General features: G+C 39.7%; 3 protein-coding genes and 1 long non-coding RNA gene across 6 annotated transcripts; 2 read left to right on the forward strand and 2 right to left on the reverse strand.

Moving 5' to 3' along the window:
• Positions 1-5: 5 nt before the first annotated feature.
• On the reverse strand, positions 6-4,245 carry LOC124341570. Its single transcript, XR_006918482.1, has 5 exons — positions 4,200-4,245; positions 1,857-1,982; positions 1,603-1,753; positions 184-1,522; positions 6-124 (listed from the first exon to the last, which is right to left on the reverse strand). It is a non-coding gene; the product is annotated as an uncharacterized LOC124341570 (long non-coding RNA).
• LOC124340910 (neprilysin-like) lies at positions 533-4,177 on the forward strand. The gene is made up of 16 exons (XM_046793708.1): positions 533-630; positions 698-783; positions 846-965; positions 1,026-1,187; positions 1,253-1,542; positions 1,615-1,818; positions 1,873-1,986; positions 2,048-2,189; positions 2,244-2,458; positions 2,524-2,700; positions 2,769-2,872; positions 2,937-2,995; positions 3,055-3,106; positions 3,170-3,237; positions 3,303-3,445; positions 3,506-4,177. Exons 1-16 carry the CDS (start codon positions 572-574, stop codon positions 3,845-3,847), a joined length of 2,337 nt encoding a protein of 778 aa, XP_046649664.1. The 5' UTR covers positions 533-571; the 3' UTR covers positions 3,848-4,177.
• Positions 4,246-8,267: 4,022 nt separating the features above from the next.
• Positions 8,268-10,215, forward strand: LOC124341244. 3 transcript variants are annotated; one of them, XM_046794263.1, is made up of 7 exons: positions 8,268-8,480; positions 8,554-8,607; positions 8,673-8,796; positions 8,866-8,960; positions 9,024-9,183; positions 9,255-9,494; positions 9,575-10,215. In XM_046794263.1, the coding sequence occupies exons 1-7, from the start codon at positions 8,370-8,372 to the stop codon at positions 9,589-9,591; spliced, it is 801 nt and encodes a 266-aa protein (XP_046650219.1). In that variant the 5' UTR covers positions 8,268-8,369; the 3' UTR covers positions 9,592-10,215. The 3 variants fall into 3 exon arrangements, with proteins under 3 accessions (XP_046650219.1, XP_046650217.1, XP_046650218.1); XM_046794261.1 differs by having other exon boundaries at positions 8,270-8,480; positions 9,255-9,490; XM_046794262.1 differs by having other exon boundaries at positions 8,270-8,480; positions 8,676-8,796; positions 9,255-9,490.
• Positions 10,186-11,566, reverse strand: LOC124340718 (rho GTPase-activating protein gacN-like). Its single transcript, XM_046793326.1, has 2 exons — positions 10,280-11,566; positions 10,186-10,200 (listed from the first exon to the last, which is right to left on the reverse strand). Exons 1-2 carry the CDS (start codon positions 11,564-11,566, stop codon positions 10,186-10,188), a joined length of 1,302 nt encoding a protein of 433 aa, XP_046649282.1.
• Between the last annotated feature and the right edge of the window lie 2,001 nt (positions 11,567-13,567).

The raw sequence follows: 13,567 nt of genomic DNA on the forward strand, positions 1-13,567 counted from the left end.
GGTCGTGCTCATTGACGAACGAAGCGTTTCTCGTTATTTAATTTTCTTTGATGTAGAACTGAACGAGCAAACTATAGGGCGACATTCTGAAAGAATCGTGTAGGAAAAGCGACATAATGATGATCTGTTGATAAACAAGGTACATCAATATTTCATTGAAAATGAGGATATTCATTCTACTACCATTGTTGACGATTGCCATAAAAGATGAACTTTCCAATCTGATGCGGACGCCAAGAACATATTGTTCGACCCTTGAACAAAAGAAATATAATCCACGGAAGAGAGTTTAGACTGCTGGTGATTGTCATTCGAGACGTTAAGTGTGCTTCATTTGGTGTAGCCCGTCGATACTAGGGGAAATAATTCCAGGTCACGTTCCTTTATATAAACACATATCTTGCTCCGCAGACCCCTTTGTACATCATGTACAGTATTCCCTGTATTTAACAATCAGTAACTTGCAAGAAAATTGTCATTCTTCAAGGAAGAAAAAACGGAGACGAGCTACCACAATTCGCTAAAAATTGAAAAATACAACTTTTGATATTCACTTCTGTAGGATTGAACAATGGCGGATTCATTCGTCGTCACATCGACAGAGACTCTATCCCCAGCGAATATTAATACGTACGTATAATTACTTGTTTGACAGATGGATTGCAAAAGTTCATTTTCGATTTTGGACAACACACAGCCCGATAAAATCTCGCTGGTTCGTGCGGATAGCTGTCGTTGTTGCCGGAGTTTTTATGGTGGCCACTGGACTTTTAAGCTATCAAGGTTCAGTGACTCAATCAAGTTAGAATTTCTTGTTTGATCTCAGTCAAAATTCTTAAAAACAGTTAGCCAATCCATCAAACAATTGGACGCTGTGATCGAAGAGCTGGGAAGTGCTCAACAAACGATCGATGGCCTTAAACAGAAAGATCCCATTTGCAACACCAAGGAATGCGTCGTCTCAGGTAAATCTATTCAAACTATTGAATGTTTTATTATAATTAATTAATATTATGCCGGTTCAGCCGCTGCTTTGATGGAAGCCATGGATCCATCCGTCGATCCTTGTCAGGATTTTTACCAGTTCACCTGCGGAGGTTGGCTTCGTAAGAACAGCATTCCCGAAACAAGTTCCCGCTGGGGCCATTTCAATATTTTAAGGGAACAAGTCACTCACTTACTTAAAGGTATTTTAGAAAACTGATCTCCTCGTCTTATCGCTTAATAATTAAAATGCCGAAACACTAAACAGAAGTTTTAACCGAGCCGAATGCGATGCGGGATTCGAAACCGGTGAATAATTCACGAGATATGTACATGGCTTGTATGGACACGGATGCGATTGAAATTTTGGGATTGACACCGTTGACTGAAATTCTGGATTCGTACGGTCGGTGGCCGATGACCGTGTCAAACTGGACGGCCGACCAGTTCGATTGGAGATCAGTGAGCTTATCCATCCGGAAGAACTTTGGAGAAAGTTTTCTCTTTGAAGTGTACAATTATCTCGACTGGAAGGACACTAATAGAAGTTCCATTTACGTACGTTATTGGATCAATCAAAAAATGAATAATAATATTTTGAACTTGATGCTATCTTACTTAATGTATTAGTTGGATCAATCCGGACTGGGACTTCCGTACTCGACTCTGATCAACGCCAAGTCAAACTCAACAGCTGTTGTGATGAAAGCGTATGCCAATTACGTTTTCGAAACAGCCAAGGCGGTAAGGGACACGATTCAAGGAGGATCTAATGATTCCGACATAACCCGTCAAGTGGAACAGATGATTGATTTCCAAATAGAACTCGCCAAAGTATAATTAATGTTGTAATGAAAAGACAAAATATTCACCAAAATTGTTTCGCAGATTCAAACCAAGCCGGAAATGAGGAGGAACAGGACGCGGATGTACAATCCCATGCGATTAGACGCTCTGCAGCGGTGGACAAATGTTGTCCATTTGACTCGTTCAACCAACTACGTAAAAGTTAAAATTAATCAAAAATCTTCTAATATAATTTAGCTTTGGATTGATAAAACAGATTAAATGGGCTGATTATATCAACGACATTTACTCCGTCGTCAACATTTCTGTGAGTGAGAACGAGCAAGTTGTCGTCACCGAGCCGGAATTCCTCCGCAAACTCGTCCGTCTTTTGGACCAAACTTCCCCAAGAGTTATTGGTATGTCATCAACTTGAAAAAATAGACAATCGACTAACATTTTAAATTTTCAAGCAAATTACATCCACTGGCGTTTGGTGATGAAGGCGAGTGATAATACAAATCAGCTGATGAACTCGATCGCATTCAAATTCTGGAAAGTCTTTTACGGGGCTTCAGAACCGCAACCAAGGTGGCGGTTCTGCGTCAACAAAGTAGCCAACACGTTGGGATTCGCCGTTGGGGCTTTGTACGTCGAAAGGGCATTCGACGAACACGCCAAAAAAGAGGTACGGTTTGGATTCATTACGGGAAATTTTGATAACAATAAAAAAAAAAAATGATTTCTTCAAAGGCGATTGAAATGATTGGACATTTGAAAGAAGCATTCAATTCTTTGGTGAAAAAATCGCAATGGATGGACCCGGAAACTAAAATTCGAGCGCTGGAAAAGGCGGCCGCCATGAAAGAATTTGTGGCTTATCCGGACTGGATACTCAATAAAACTCAACTGACACTTGCTTACGAAGGGGTGTGTCTTTATTTTCATTTACTTTTCAAATCGAATCACAGTAAATGACCGCCTATTTCAATTGTCAGGTGGAGATAGACAGCAATAATCACTTTGAAAATTATCTCAACGTCACTCGGTTTTTAGAGTACGGAGAGATGAAAGGACTTCGTTTGCCAACAGATCGCACGACGTAATTTGGCCATTTATATAACTTGTTACATAACCTCTTGCATAATCTGATTGTCATTTGAAAGGTGGGTCACTTTTCCGTCGGTTGTCAACGCTTTTTATTACTTTTTCTACAATTCCATCAGTAAGTTGAACCCAATTTTACCTTTAATTAATTAAAAAACCTGTCGAATGATTTGACAGCTTTCCCTGCTGGGATCTTACAGCCACCCTTTTTTGGAAAGGGTCGCTTGGCGTGAGTAACTCTATTCTTTTGAATTTCAAAAGGGCTTGTATAATTGAATTTGTTCTCTTGTAGTGCTCTCAACTACGGCGGAATAGGAGCTGTAATTGGACACGAAATAACCCACGGCTTTGACGATCACGGTTGGTAAAAATGACTAAAACTATTTGAATGCGCGTGACTCAATTCGGCTTCTTATAAATGACAGGGCGGCAGACAGATAAAGACGGTCGAGTCAACTTGTGGTGGACTAATCAAACGCTGACTAAATATCTCCAAGGAGCGCAGTGCTTTGTCGAGCAATACGGAAACTATACTTTCCCGGAATTCGCTGGAACTGAAGCTTTTCATGTGCGCATTATAAATACAATTAAATTATAAGGAGGAGTATTAACACCTGGACAATTTTAGATCAACGGAATCATCTCACAAGGTGAAAACATTGCGGATAACGGCGGCGTGAGAGAGGCCTTTTTAGCCTATCAGAATTTCGTAGCCCTGAACGGGCGAGAAGCCCGTCTGCCCGGCTTGGAGCAGTATACACCGGAGCAGCTCTTCTTCATTTCCTATGGCAACATTTGGTGTGGCAAACAAACTACGCAGAGTCTCAAACAGCAAATCTTGAACGGTCCGCACAGTCCCGAACGCTATCGAGTACTAGGCACCCTGTCCAATTCGGTCGATTTCTCCCGTCACTTCAAATGCTCGAAAGATAGTGCCATGAACCGCCCTAATAAATGCATTCTCTGGTAACATAGTTAAAATGATGTATCTGTAATAATACAGCTCGGTTTAATTTTAAAAATCCCTGAGGTGCCGGAAGCACCCTGTGGTGAACCTTACACACCCTCTTTGTCATAACATTTTCTAGTTACACTTTGCTTCAGGTGTTTAAAGTTAAAATATTTGTTTACCCATAGACAAAGTTGTGGGATGACAAAGATTCATTCAATGAACCCTGACTGAGTAAACAAAAACGACAAGAGAAAAAAGTTCCAGTCAACCGCCTAGCTCAGGAATAATCGTATTCCGGACTACATGTAACAATTTATAATTAACGCCCCAAAATAGTCAAAAATGAAGAATACAGTTACATTTTTCCTACCTTTAAGCCTGGGAAATACGGCCAGGCATCCATCCAGAAGTGCTTCATCCATCCGCTGAAAAGTTGAATCCACCAGGCGGGATAGGGAAAAGGGCGTCCTCGTGAATACACTCACACTCACATGGGTGTACACGAGGACAGAGGAATTTACATAACAGGGAATAAGAGATACGTAACTCGGGATCCAACATCGGTAATCTTCAAACAAACGGGATGCTGTTTATCTAATACAAAATAAAAAATTGGTTACGAAAAATATTTGCAGAATCAAAGAGTAAGGAAAAAAGTTGTAAATGAGAAAGTGGGTAAACCCTATTTTTTAATAAAAGGGAGAATTGAAAGTTTCCATGTTACACTACATATGCATGCAAGTAATGTGCATCATTAAAATACCTAGCAGGTCACAGGGTTAAAAGTAACACACATAATTACCCCAGCAAAGATAGTGAGATTGTTGCTGATGACACGTCAGTACCAGTAAAAGCAAAACTGGCATATATCATCTTGTTACGATGGCTGGCTCTGGCCTCAAATCAGCACAAATAAGGAAAAGGTTACCTAGTGCAAATAACAAACTACCATAGCTACATTGACGGTGGGCTTACATGATGCTAGTCAGAAACTAGCATTACACAAATTTGAAACTGGTTTGACTCGTCTATTTAAGCTCCCATATAACCATTAGATTTTACCTGCTAGAAACAGCATGGAGTGTGTATTCAGCGATTCTCTATCAAGAACGCGACCAGAGATGACACGATGACCACATCTACGATCTACCTTTATTTGCTATTCTATTTTCCTCGCAGCCACGTTTACGTACCTATACGTTTGAAAACAAGTGATCATCGTTTCGTTTTATTTGTTAATTAAAACGTCGCCTCTTTTTCTTTTTCGAAAGGTTGAGTCTATTGCCACGACTTACCGTCTGCTTTTTCGTTACGCGACGGACCTCACAGTCTATTACCACGAAATAGTTTTCTTGTCAATAAACAACAGATTGTCTATTGCCACGAAAGCCTAGCGTCCCTCTCTTTTCTTGGTAATTGTCTCAGATTTGTCTTTTGCTACGACATGCTCCGACATCTTTCGTTACGGTTTATAAGCGTTTGTCTATTGCCACGAAATTTTTTTAAATTTATATTTTTTATTTTCTAATTAGGTGCTTACCTAGGTTATTATTGTCATTATTAATCCTTCATTTAAGCCTAGCATTATTGGTATATTATATTTACCTAGAATTTGACGTTAAACTGATTTCACACCAAATTGAACACACGGCTTTTTTTATGGCAAACGTTCTACTCATTTCAATATGTGCGTGCGTGAAAGTGTACCTTATTAATGTTTTTATGTTTGCTAAACGAAAGATTTGCGAAAACGTTATTATATCTCGCTTTGAATAACGTTAGATCGCCATATTTGAAATAATTCGGAAATAATCAAAGAAATAATCAAATCTGAGCAGAGTTGATGGCTGAACAATTCGACAGAATTGAGGTGCTTTAAAGCAGGTGAGGTGGTAGTCATTAAAATAATTGGTTTTAGTTTAATTAAATGGCAATTTTATGCAGGCGGCAATCGAGTGAATGTAGCCTATCGCCGAACATTGCCGTCACGCAAACCGTGATTTTGCGTGAACATAATCGAATTGCGGCGGATCTGAACGATTTGAATCCGCACTGAAGCGACGAGCGTCTTTATCAGGGGACTCCTCATTGGTCAATAGCTCGGCCTGTTGCTCCTCAAAAATGTTTAATCTGGGTTTACGATAAAAATGTCAATAGTTCCATTTTGAAGGAATTTTATAGGGCGCGGCTTTCCGTTACGGCCACTACCTGGTTCCTGGAAAGCAAGAGCAAGTTTGTGCTTGAATCTACTTTTTCGATTGTCATTACCGATACATTTTTTTTTGCAGTCTCATTCAATCAGCAGAGATCAAAGAGAAAGATACGCCAACACTTTTTCAAGACGCAGCAAGAGGTTTTACTCTCCTGTTATGCTGTGTCCGGTGACCTTGCCCTTCTTAACATTGATAGCCTCTCCAGAGGTTACCTAATTACGTTACTTCCAAGAATTGATATGGAGGGATCAATCTCTGAGATTTATACAGTCTTCTACATCGCGCTGGGCTATGTCTGTGTCACCAATTTTGGCATACTGGGCTTGGTGTTATATTTTTTCCGTAATTTCATGTTTTTAAAGAATTCTTATTCTGATCACCCTACGTGCCTTTTTCTATAGTTGTAGTAGTAGCTTTGAATTCCAGATGGGAAAGTATCAAAAGGTCTTTTTTTTTCTAAATAAGCCCATCTGCAATATTTTTTTGTCTAAGTTATTTTGTACCTCCGATTGACTTAATTATTTTAAAGAAAATGAGTCAGGTTATTACTTATTAGTCCAAACTGTTTAAACAGTGTTTAAGATAGCATAAAAAGTTTCGAAAAACTGCGTTTTGTTATCTAACGTTATCTAATCAATTAATCATTTATGTCTTTGAAAATAAAACTGATTTTATAAAATAACGAATTTAATTCTTTTTTCAAATGAGGTACTTATTTCTATTTCTATGAAACGATATTAATACAACTGCATATTTCGTGTTTTTTTTTAATTTTCGTGGCAATAGCCATTTTACTATACGGCTACAACGATTTTGTAAGAAGGGTCTTTTCAAAAGGATAGCGTGCTTGCAAGTTACATGCCTCAGGCACAATTAATTTGAATTTTGACACTTGTACGCCATCTATCTGTTGTTATTTATTTTTTCGTGGCAATAGTCAACGGTTTGTTTATTGCAACGAAATGTCTTGGCAATAGCCATTTCAGACGAAAAATTGTCACGAAAACAGAGGACTAGTAGGCTTTCGTGGCAATAGACAAAGTGCTCTGATTTGACACGAAACAATATCGTCAGATTTCGTTGCAATAGTGAGTCGAACCTGTCGTGTCACGAAAACATTTTCGTGGCAATAGATTTAACCTTTTCGAAACTTGCAAACAAAACCAAGCAGACGACACTAATTTTCCAATTAAGATTTCGCAGATATCGATAGAAATGATTAAAAATCGATCCCTTCCCCTAAATCTAAACTGCTCAAAAACGATAACTGAGAAATTATTAAATTAAATAAATGAAAATTGGCCAAAGAAAAGTAGAATTTATATTCTGTTTTCTCACCCGCGCTCGACATCCGATTTTTAAATAGTTCGTCTCAACAAGTTACACTGAGCCCAGACTCCCAGAGTCTACCACAGTCACGATAAAAATAAAGATTTGTATTAGGCCCAACAGATAATTACTTTTAGACCGCCACAATAGGATCCTCCAGGACCCTCCAATCCAATCCTCTCCAATCCAAGAGGGTCCCCCTCTTGGATGGAAAATGGAAATAGGGGAGACCGGGGCTATGTGGGACATGGGGCTACATGGGACATCGCAGTTTTGAGCATGTTCCCGTAATTTTTTTTAAATAATTTTTTTACTATATTTGAGCATTTACCATGCCCCATGTTGGGTAAAACAATTATTTAAAAAAAATTACGGGAACATGCTCAAAACTGCGATGTCCAATGTAGCCCCATGTCCCACATAGCCCCGGTCTCCCCTACTTTTTTTCCTGATTTAGCTATTGAATTTGACCCTTACAATTAAATACGTTTGATGTCGACAACTTGTTGTTAGCCACAAATCAGATAAGATCTCGCTCGGTTGTCAGGGTATTGTTTGACAAAAATAAATGTTTCTGTCCTATTACTCTACGTTTTGTAGATAGGCCTACGTGTCGTAGTGTAGAGTGTGTGACACGTGACTTACCAGTTACGAGAGCCCGGCAACAGATTTATTACGTAAGCCTTGAATTGTGTCGCGATAAAGTCAGATCCTCGTCTAGAGAAGCTATTGCGCCAATTAGATAATGTCTCCCTTATCCTTGGCTATATTTAGTCCAATTTTTTTTCCTATTTTAAGCGTTTACTCTTATCGGATAGCATAGCCCTGGCATAGCCTTAATAATTATCGATTGGGTTTTTCACTTATTACGCCGCCAGTTTCAATTGTTGCTCTTGGGTCGACAGTGACGCGCGTTTTCTAGATTTGCTGCCTGAACACCGACATTTTACATGTTCAAAAGAGTAGCCTAATAAAATCCTTGTTCGATATCTACTTATATGGCGCTGCTGCACAGTCCGCATTCCCACTTTTGTTGGCTGAAAACTGCCAATGTTATTTTGTTGTTTTGCTGGTTCCAGTCGAGTTTCGCTTACGGTGACTTTTACATGGTATCGTGTTTCTTTGATTCAATTTAATTAGATGGTTAGGCATTGATTAATCAAAAATGAATTAAATTTACAGGTGAATTCAACGTTAATTTATGATGCCTGCGTGAATGATTGTGAAACATCTCAGGTAATAATCGTCGATATATTTTGAAACCACGTTTATTTGATTTTTGGACGTGGGATAAATGTTAGCAGGTCGACCAAATTCTGATTGGGGACTGCCAACGAGGCTGCAGGTTATTCGACACATTAATTATTCAGAATTCAATATTCGCACAAGTTGACGAGGCGATTGCTCTCCCAAACTGTCAGCGGTGTACGTTAATTGAATTAGTAGAATTACTCGAATGTTACTGACTAAATCAGTTGATTCTAATCATTACAGCATGTGCAGAAGCGTACGGTAGCGCAATTAGTGCGGTGACGGCCTGTTTTGACGGCTGTACCAACGCCCAACGGGAATATCATACAAGATCTGTGGTAAGAATTCCATTTGACAGCGGGAGAGATTTATTTTTAAAAACATTTTCCTCATTTCTATAGCTACTACGTCAATACATCCGTGATTTACAACGCAACTTGACCTTTTTCGAATGGTTTCCTAGGCGACCTAAAACAGTTAATAATTCCGGTTGGCCTTCCGCACTCAAAAGCGGCAAAAGTGTTCGGCGTTCCGACGAAACTCTCAACCCCATCACTACTCGTATGTATTTCAAGTTAATTATAAAGCAAAAGCTGGATTAATAATAATTCTGTTTTTATTTCTTTTTATAGCTCACAATCTGAATGATTCCAGACTCTCGGACAAGTCGCAAATGAGTTTTCGTCCCAATTTGAATCAGCTGCCAGTTGATGATCAAAGTACGCGGAGAGGGACGTTGAAGCAACCGACCACAATGCCCAACTGGATGGTTCACAGTGCCTTGGCTGTTTTCGTGGTCGGCGTCATCATGGTTTTGGCAACATGTTGCTACTGCTGCATCTTTGGCCGACATCACATTACCAAATACGTAAGTCATTCTATACAGATATTGACAAAAAAAATTTTCGCTTCGTTCTTTAAAATTGATGTTTATGTGAACTCATTTGAATAGATGCCGAGTCGGAGTAAGTCAATTGATAGCGATCTGCCTCCAAGTTACGAACACCTTATGAGGAACACTGTTTGAATACCATTTGTGATGTGATATTATGTGTTAACATTTCATGAAACAGAGCAACGAGGAATTTTAGTATATAACGTATAGAATTATGACACGGTGGATTCAGACTAACCATGTGTATTTGTGTACCTTTTACTTTTTTAACATTAAAAAAATATTTCGGTAAAGAGACAATAAGAGAGGTTGGAAGTAAGAATTAAGTGAGAAAGAAAGAGTTACTTTTTCGTGCGGAATCATACATACCATAGTTTTAGAATTTCTCCTTCAGCTAGTGTCATTTATATTCGGTCATCTTCTTCGTCAGCTCCGGTCCTTCTTCATCAGCAACGGTCATCTTCTTCACATACTAGATGGGCCATGAATTCCTATGATGAAAGAAATGCTCTCATCTATTTCTTACCCCATTCCTATATTCCCCCTATTCCCCCCCCTTTTTCAACTTACTCTTCTCCTTCTTCTCCCACCTTTCCCTCCTTCTTCCTTTTCTTCCTTATTCACTCCGTCATTAAGCATCGCATATCCTTGCACTTACTCCTCATAAATTAGCAATACAACATCTGCAAAATCATAAATTTTTTTATACATTATCTTAAAGGAAAATATGGATTTCCTTTTATCTGCTGCTGTCTCCGGTACAAAATCCTTTCTCTGGTCACCATCAGGTCCTATCTCATCTTCGGTCACTTTTGTTTCCTCTTCTTTCTTTTTAGACTTTTGCATAAAATCAGCATTCTTCTTTTGGTCCAGTTGAAGAACCAAAAAGACTCGTTTCCCAAGAAAGTTGGGCATTTCCGGTTTATCAAACACTAAAATAGGGAACAAATGCTCATTTTCTCCAATTTTGATCACGCCCATAAAATATCCTTTGATATCGTTTTGTTTTAACAACGATTTGTACTTTCCGGTTCTTTTCCTTAGCTTGAAATAGGCCTCGTCCAGTTCCTGTAGTTCCGGTTTTCCAAGTTCTCCCCACAATTCAGTTGGAATAAACGAGTCGTAATTTTTCTTGTCGATGACCATCGAAGTTGTATGGCTGTTGATTTCTGCTTCGACAGTTTTACTATTTTTCATTAAATTCTTTTGGGCAGAATTTTTAAATGTTGATTTAACATGCTGAAAGAAACCCAAGTTCTTCTTCAGTTCAGGTTTTCGTCCTCTTTTAATTCCGTCGCTTTCCGGAGAACTTTCATTTTCCCTCGAGAAGACAAATGCAAAATTTTCAATCATAGCCTCAACTGCGCCTTCTAGTTGAGGTCTTACCATCTGGTAACGAGCCGAATCAGTAAAATTCATGGGCAATATGGTCGGACACCAGCAGATGGCCAAGTTCTTGGCAGTCATCCGGTTGACTTTTGCCTTTTCAGTCACTTTAACCAAATGCTGGATAAGAAACATCAGCGCATTATAATTGGCTGATGTCAGCCGCGTTAAAACATCTCTCAAAGCAAGTAATTTTTTATTTCTATCAGGTATAAGGAAGATGTCGTTGATTTCACTCATTTGTTCTTGTGTGAAAAATGACATCTTTCTTTGAAAGAAAATTTTCAGTGCTGTGGCCACAGTATTGACCGAGACATTCATTTCATCTAGATTGAAATCTTTCGTAGCCTCTTTGTGTTTTTGGTAAATCCGATCTGCAGCGGCTTGTCGGCCCGGCACCCGGTAAAGACCCTCAAAGTCAAGTCCATTCGTTTCTATAAATTCCACGCATTTTTCTACAAAAAGAGCTACCTTATTTATAGCCTGGGTTTGCACCACAGCACCGTCCTCGAACGATGAAGTAACTGACTTTTCTGTTACTAGTTCGTTCTGCTGTATGGAAGAACCAACATTTTCTTGTGATTGGGATTTTTCCATACGAGGATGGTCAACTTCGACAACGTTGTCATTTGGTAATAAACCAACGTGGAAGGAGATTTCCATTTCCGGGATTACATTATTTTGGTTTGTTGTATTGGCGTTCACGGCGTTTACGTCGGCGTTCACGGTTGTAACAGTGTTCGGCTGTTGTAATCGAACATTACTTTGGTTTTCGATAATAACGTGGTCATTTGGTAAAGAACCAGCGTTTGCCGAAATAGTTATTTCTGGGATTGAATTCGAGTCGGGTTCCGAATTAAAATTACAAACTGCGTTCATTTGTATTGGAACGGCGTTCGGTTTTCGTAATCCGTCATTGTTTCTGCAGTTCTTGCTGGGATTTGGCTTTAACCAATAAATTATCCCAGCGCACAAGGCAATACAGACTTCAGTAAACGCCATCACAAAAAGGGTTCAATATTTGTGTTGTTTGCTTTTAAGGCGATTTCGTTCTCGCTTTATAGACTTGGGTCAAAGTAACAGCTGCGCACGACGCAAAAACTACCCTATTCTTTAAATATCCTTAGATTAATTACAGTTACTTCAAATATTTCTATTTAAATATAAATAATAGATTTTTAAAAATGTTTTTCAAATAAAATTTTTTCGTTAAGACAAATATTTAGATTTATATCGCTGTTTTTAAAGAGGAAATTTCCCCGTAGACGTGTAATCGAGAAAAAAACAGCCCAGAACTGCCCAGAACGGTCCCCAGTTTCCGAACGCCGCCGCTACAAATTCATTTGAGTTTCGCTTTCACGGTTTGTTTAGGACGTTTTAGTACAGGATAATATGGGGTGCGGAATGAACACTTTTTCCAAAAAAAAATTTCAAAAATCGATTACTAAATTTGATTTAAAAACAAATTGATAATCGATTCGAATATTGAAACCAAGTTGAAAATATATTCAAAAATTGAAAATGTTTTGAAATTGATTTCATAAATTGAAAATGATTTTGAAAAATGTAAATGATTTCGAAAAATGAAAACGAATTTGAAAAATGAAAATGAACTTAAATATCCATACAATTTCGGGAGTGCCATATGACACCACCCTACTCTATCCCCAGCTCTCTCCGGATGCTATAGCCACCCCGAGACAACCGACTAGCCATTGATGGCTATGTCGCTGATTCCAGCCAGCTAGGCCGTCAGCGATACTGTCAGCCCTTGCCGGGCGGTGCTGGCCACCGCTGCCGCCACAACGGCCGCCGCTGAAGTCTCTCTCGACCGCAGGCCGAGTATTCTACACAAAAATAGATTACACGATCCAACGTGAAAAGTTTCATGTTCCTGCAGTAAATGACACACAGCCTACCCAGCAACGATGAAGACGGAACGGCCGAATGGGTGGCTTTCACCTGAGAAAAGTTCCAGTCACGCCTCGGTATGACGTTCTCGCGAAGTTCTCGTCATTCCACTAACTGCCAACTGCCCGGAAAGAAGTGTTCTGGTACGTTTCACTGGATAGGCCTATGCGTCCTGTACTGCTGCGATACTCTGCCGTTCAATCCGACGAGAAGAAGAAGGCGGAAACGCCTTCTTGCTGACGTGGATCCTCATGTTGGTGCTGGCCCTGCTGGAAATTATCCGCTATCTAAGCGGATTGGGGAGCTGGACTTCTCTAATGTCTCTACGTCTTTGCCATGTGGTCCACTTGCGCCGGAAGTGTTACCTACCCGATACTCTACGGCATTTATATAAAATTGGGCCATTCCAAGGAAGAGTTCATTGGAAGGATGGCTCTGTCTCAGCTGCAGCGACGGATTGAACACCAAAAATTGGCGCAACGTCTATCTTTTCTACCATCATGGAGGCAGCGGACATGGCGGTGGAGGCCAAAGAAGAGGATCCAAATGGTCATGTTGCTCATGTCCGTTTCAACAGAAAAGCTTTTCTTTCATGGCCGGCCTCAAATAAAAGTAGTCGTATAGGTACATGAAACTTTTCACGTTGGATCGTGTAATCTATTTTTGTGTAGAATACTCGGCCTGCGGTCGAGAGAGACTTCAGCGGCGGCCGTTGTGGCGGCAGCGGTGGCCAGCACCGCCCGGCAAGGGCTG

The sequence above is a fragment of the Daphnia pulicaria genome, chromosome 5 (assembly GCF_021234035.1).
Source record: "Daphnia pulicaria isolate SC F1-1A chromosome 5, SC_F0-13Bv2, whole genome shotgun sequence".
NCBI lineage: Eukaryota > Metazoa > Arthropoda > Branchiopoda > Diplostraca > Daphniidae > Daphnia > Daphnia pulicaria.

Excerpts from the sequence above, each read along its gene's own strand:
- LOC124341244 (XM_046794261.1), top strand. The coding sequence starts at position 8,370 with ATGGCGCTGCTGCACAGTCCGCATTCCCACTTTTGTTGGCTGAAAACT. Across the intron at positions 8,481-8,553 it reads CTTACGGTGACTTTTACATG|GTGAATTCAACGTTAATTTA; the intron begins GTATCGTGTTTC and ends TTAAATTTACAG. Across the intron at positions 8,608-8,672 it reads ATGATTGTGAAACATCTCAG|CAGGTCGACCAAATTCTGAT; the intron begins GTAATAATCGTC and ends GATAAATGTTAG.
- LOC124340718 (XM_046793326.1), bottom strand. The coding sequence starts at position 11,566 with ATGGAAATCTCCTTCCACGTTGGTTTATTACCAAATGACAACGTTGTC.
- LOC124340910 (XM_046793708.1), top strand. The coding sequence starts at position 572 with ATGGCGGATTCATTCGTCGTCACATCGACAGAGACTCTATCCCCAGCG. Across the intron at positions 1,987-2,047 it reads TGACTCGTTCAACCAACTAC|ATTAAATGGGCTGATTATAT; the intron begins GTAAAAGTTAAA and ends TTGATAAAACAG. Across the intron at positions 2,459-2,523 it reads ACGAACACGCCAAAAAAGAG|GCGATTGAAATGATTGGACA; the intron begins GTACGGTTTGGA and ends ATTTCTTCAAAG.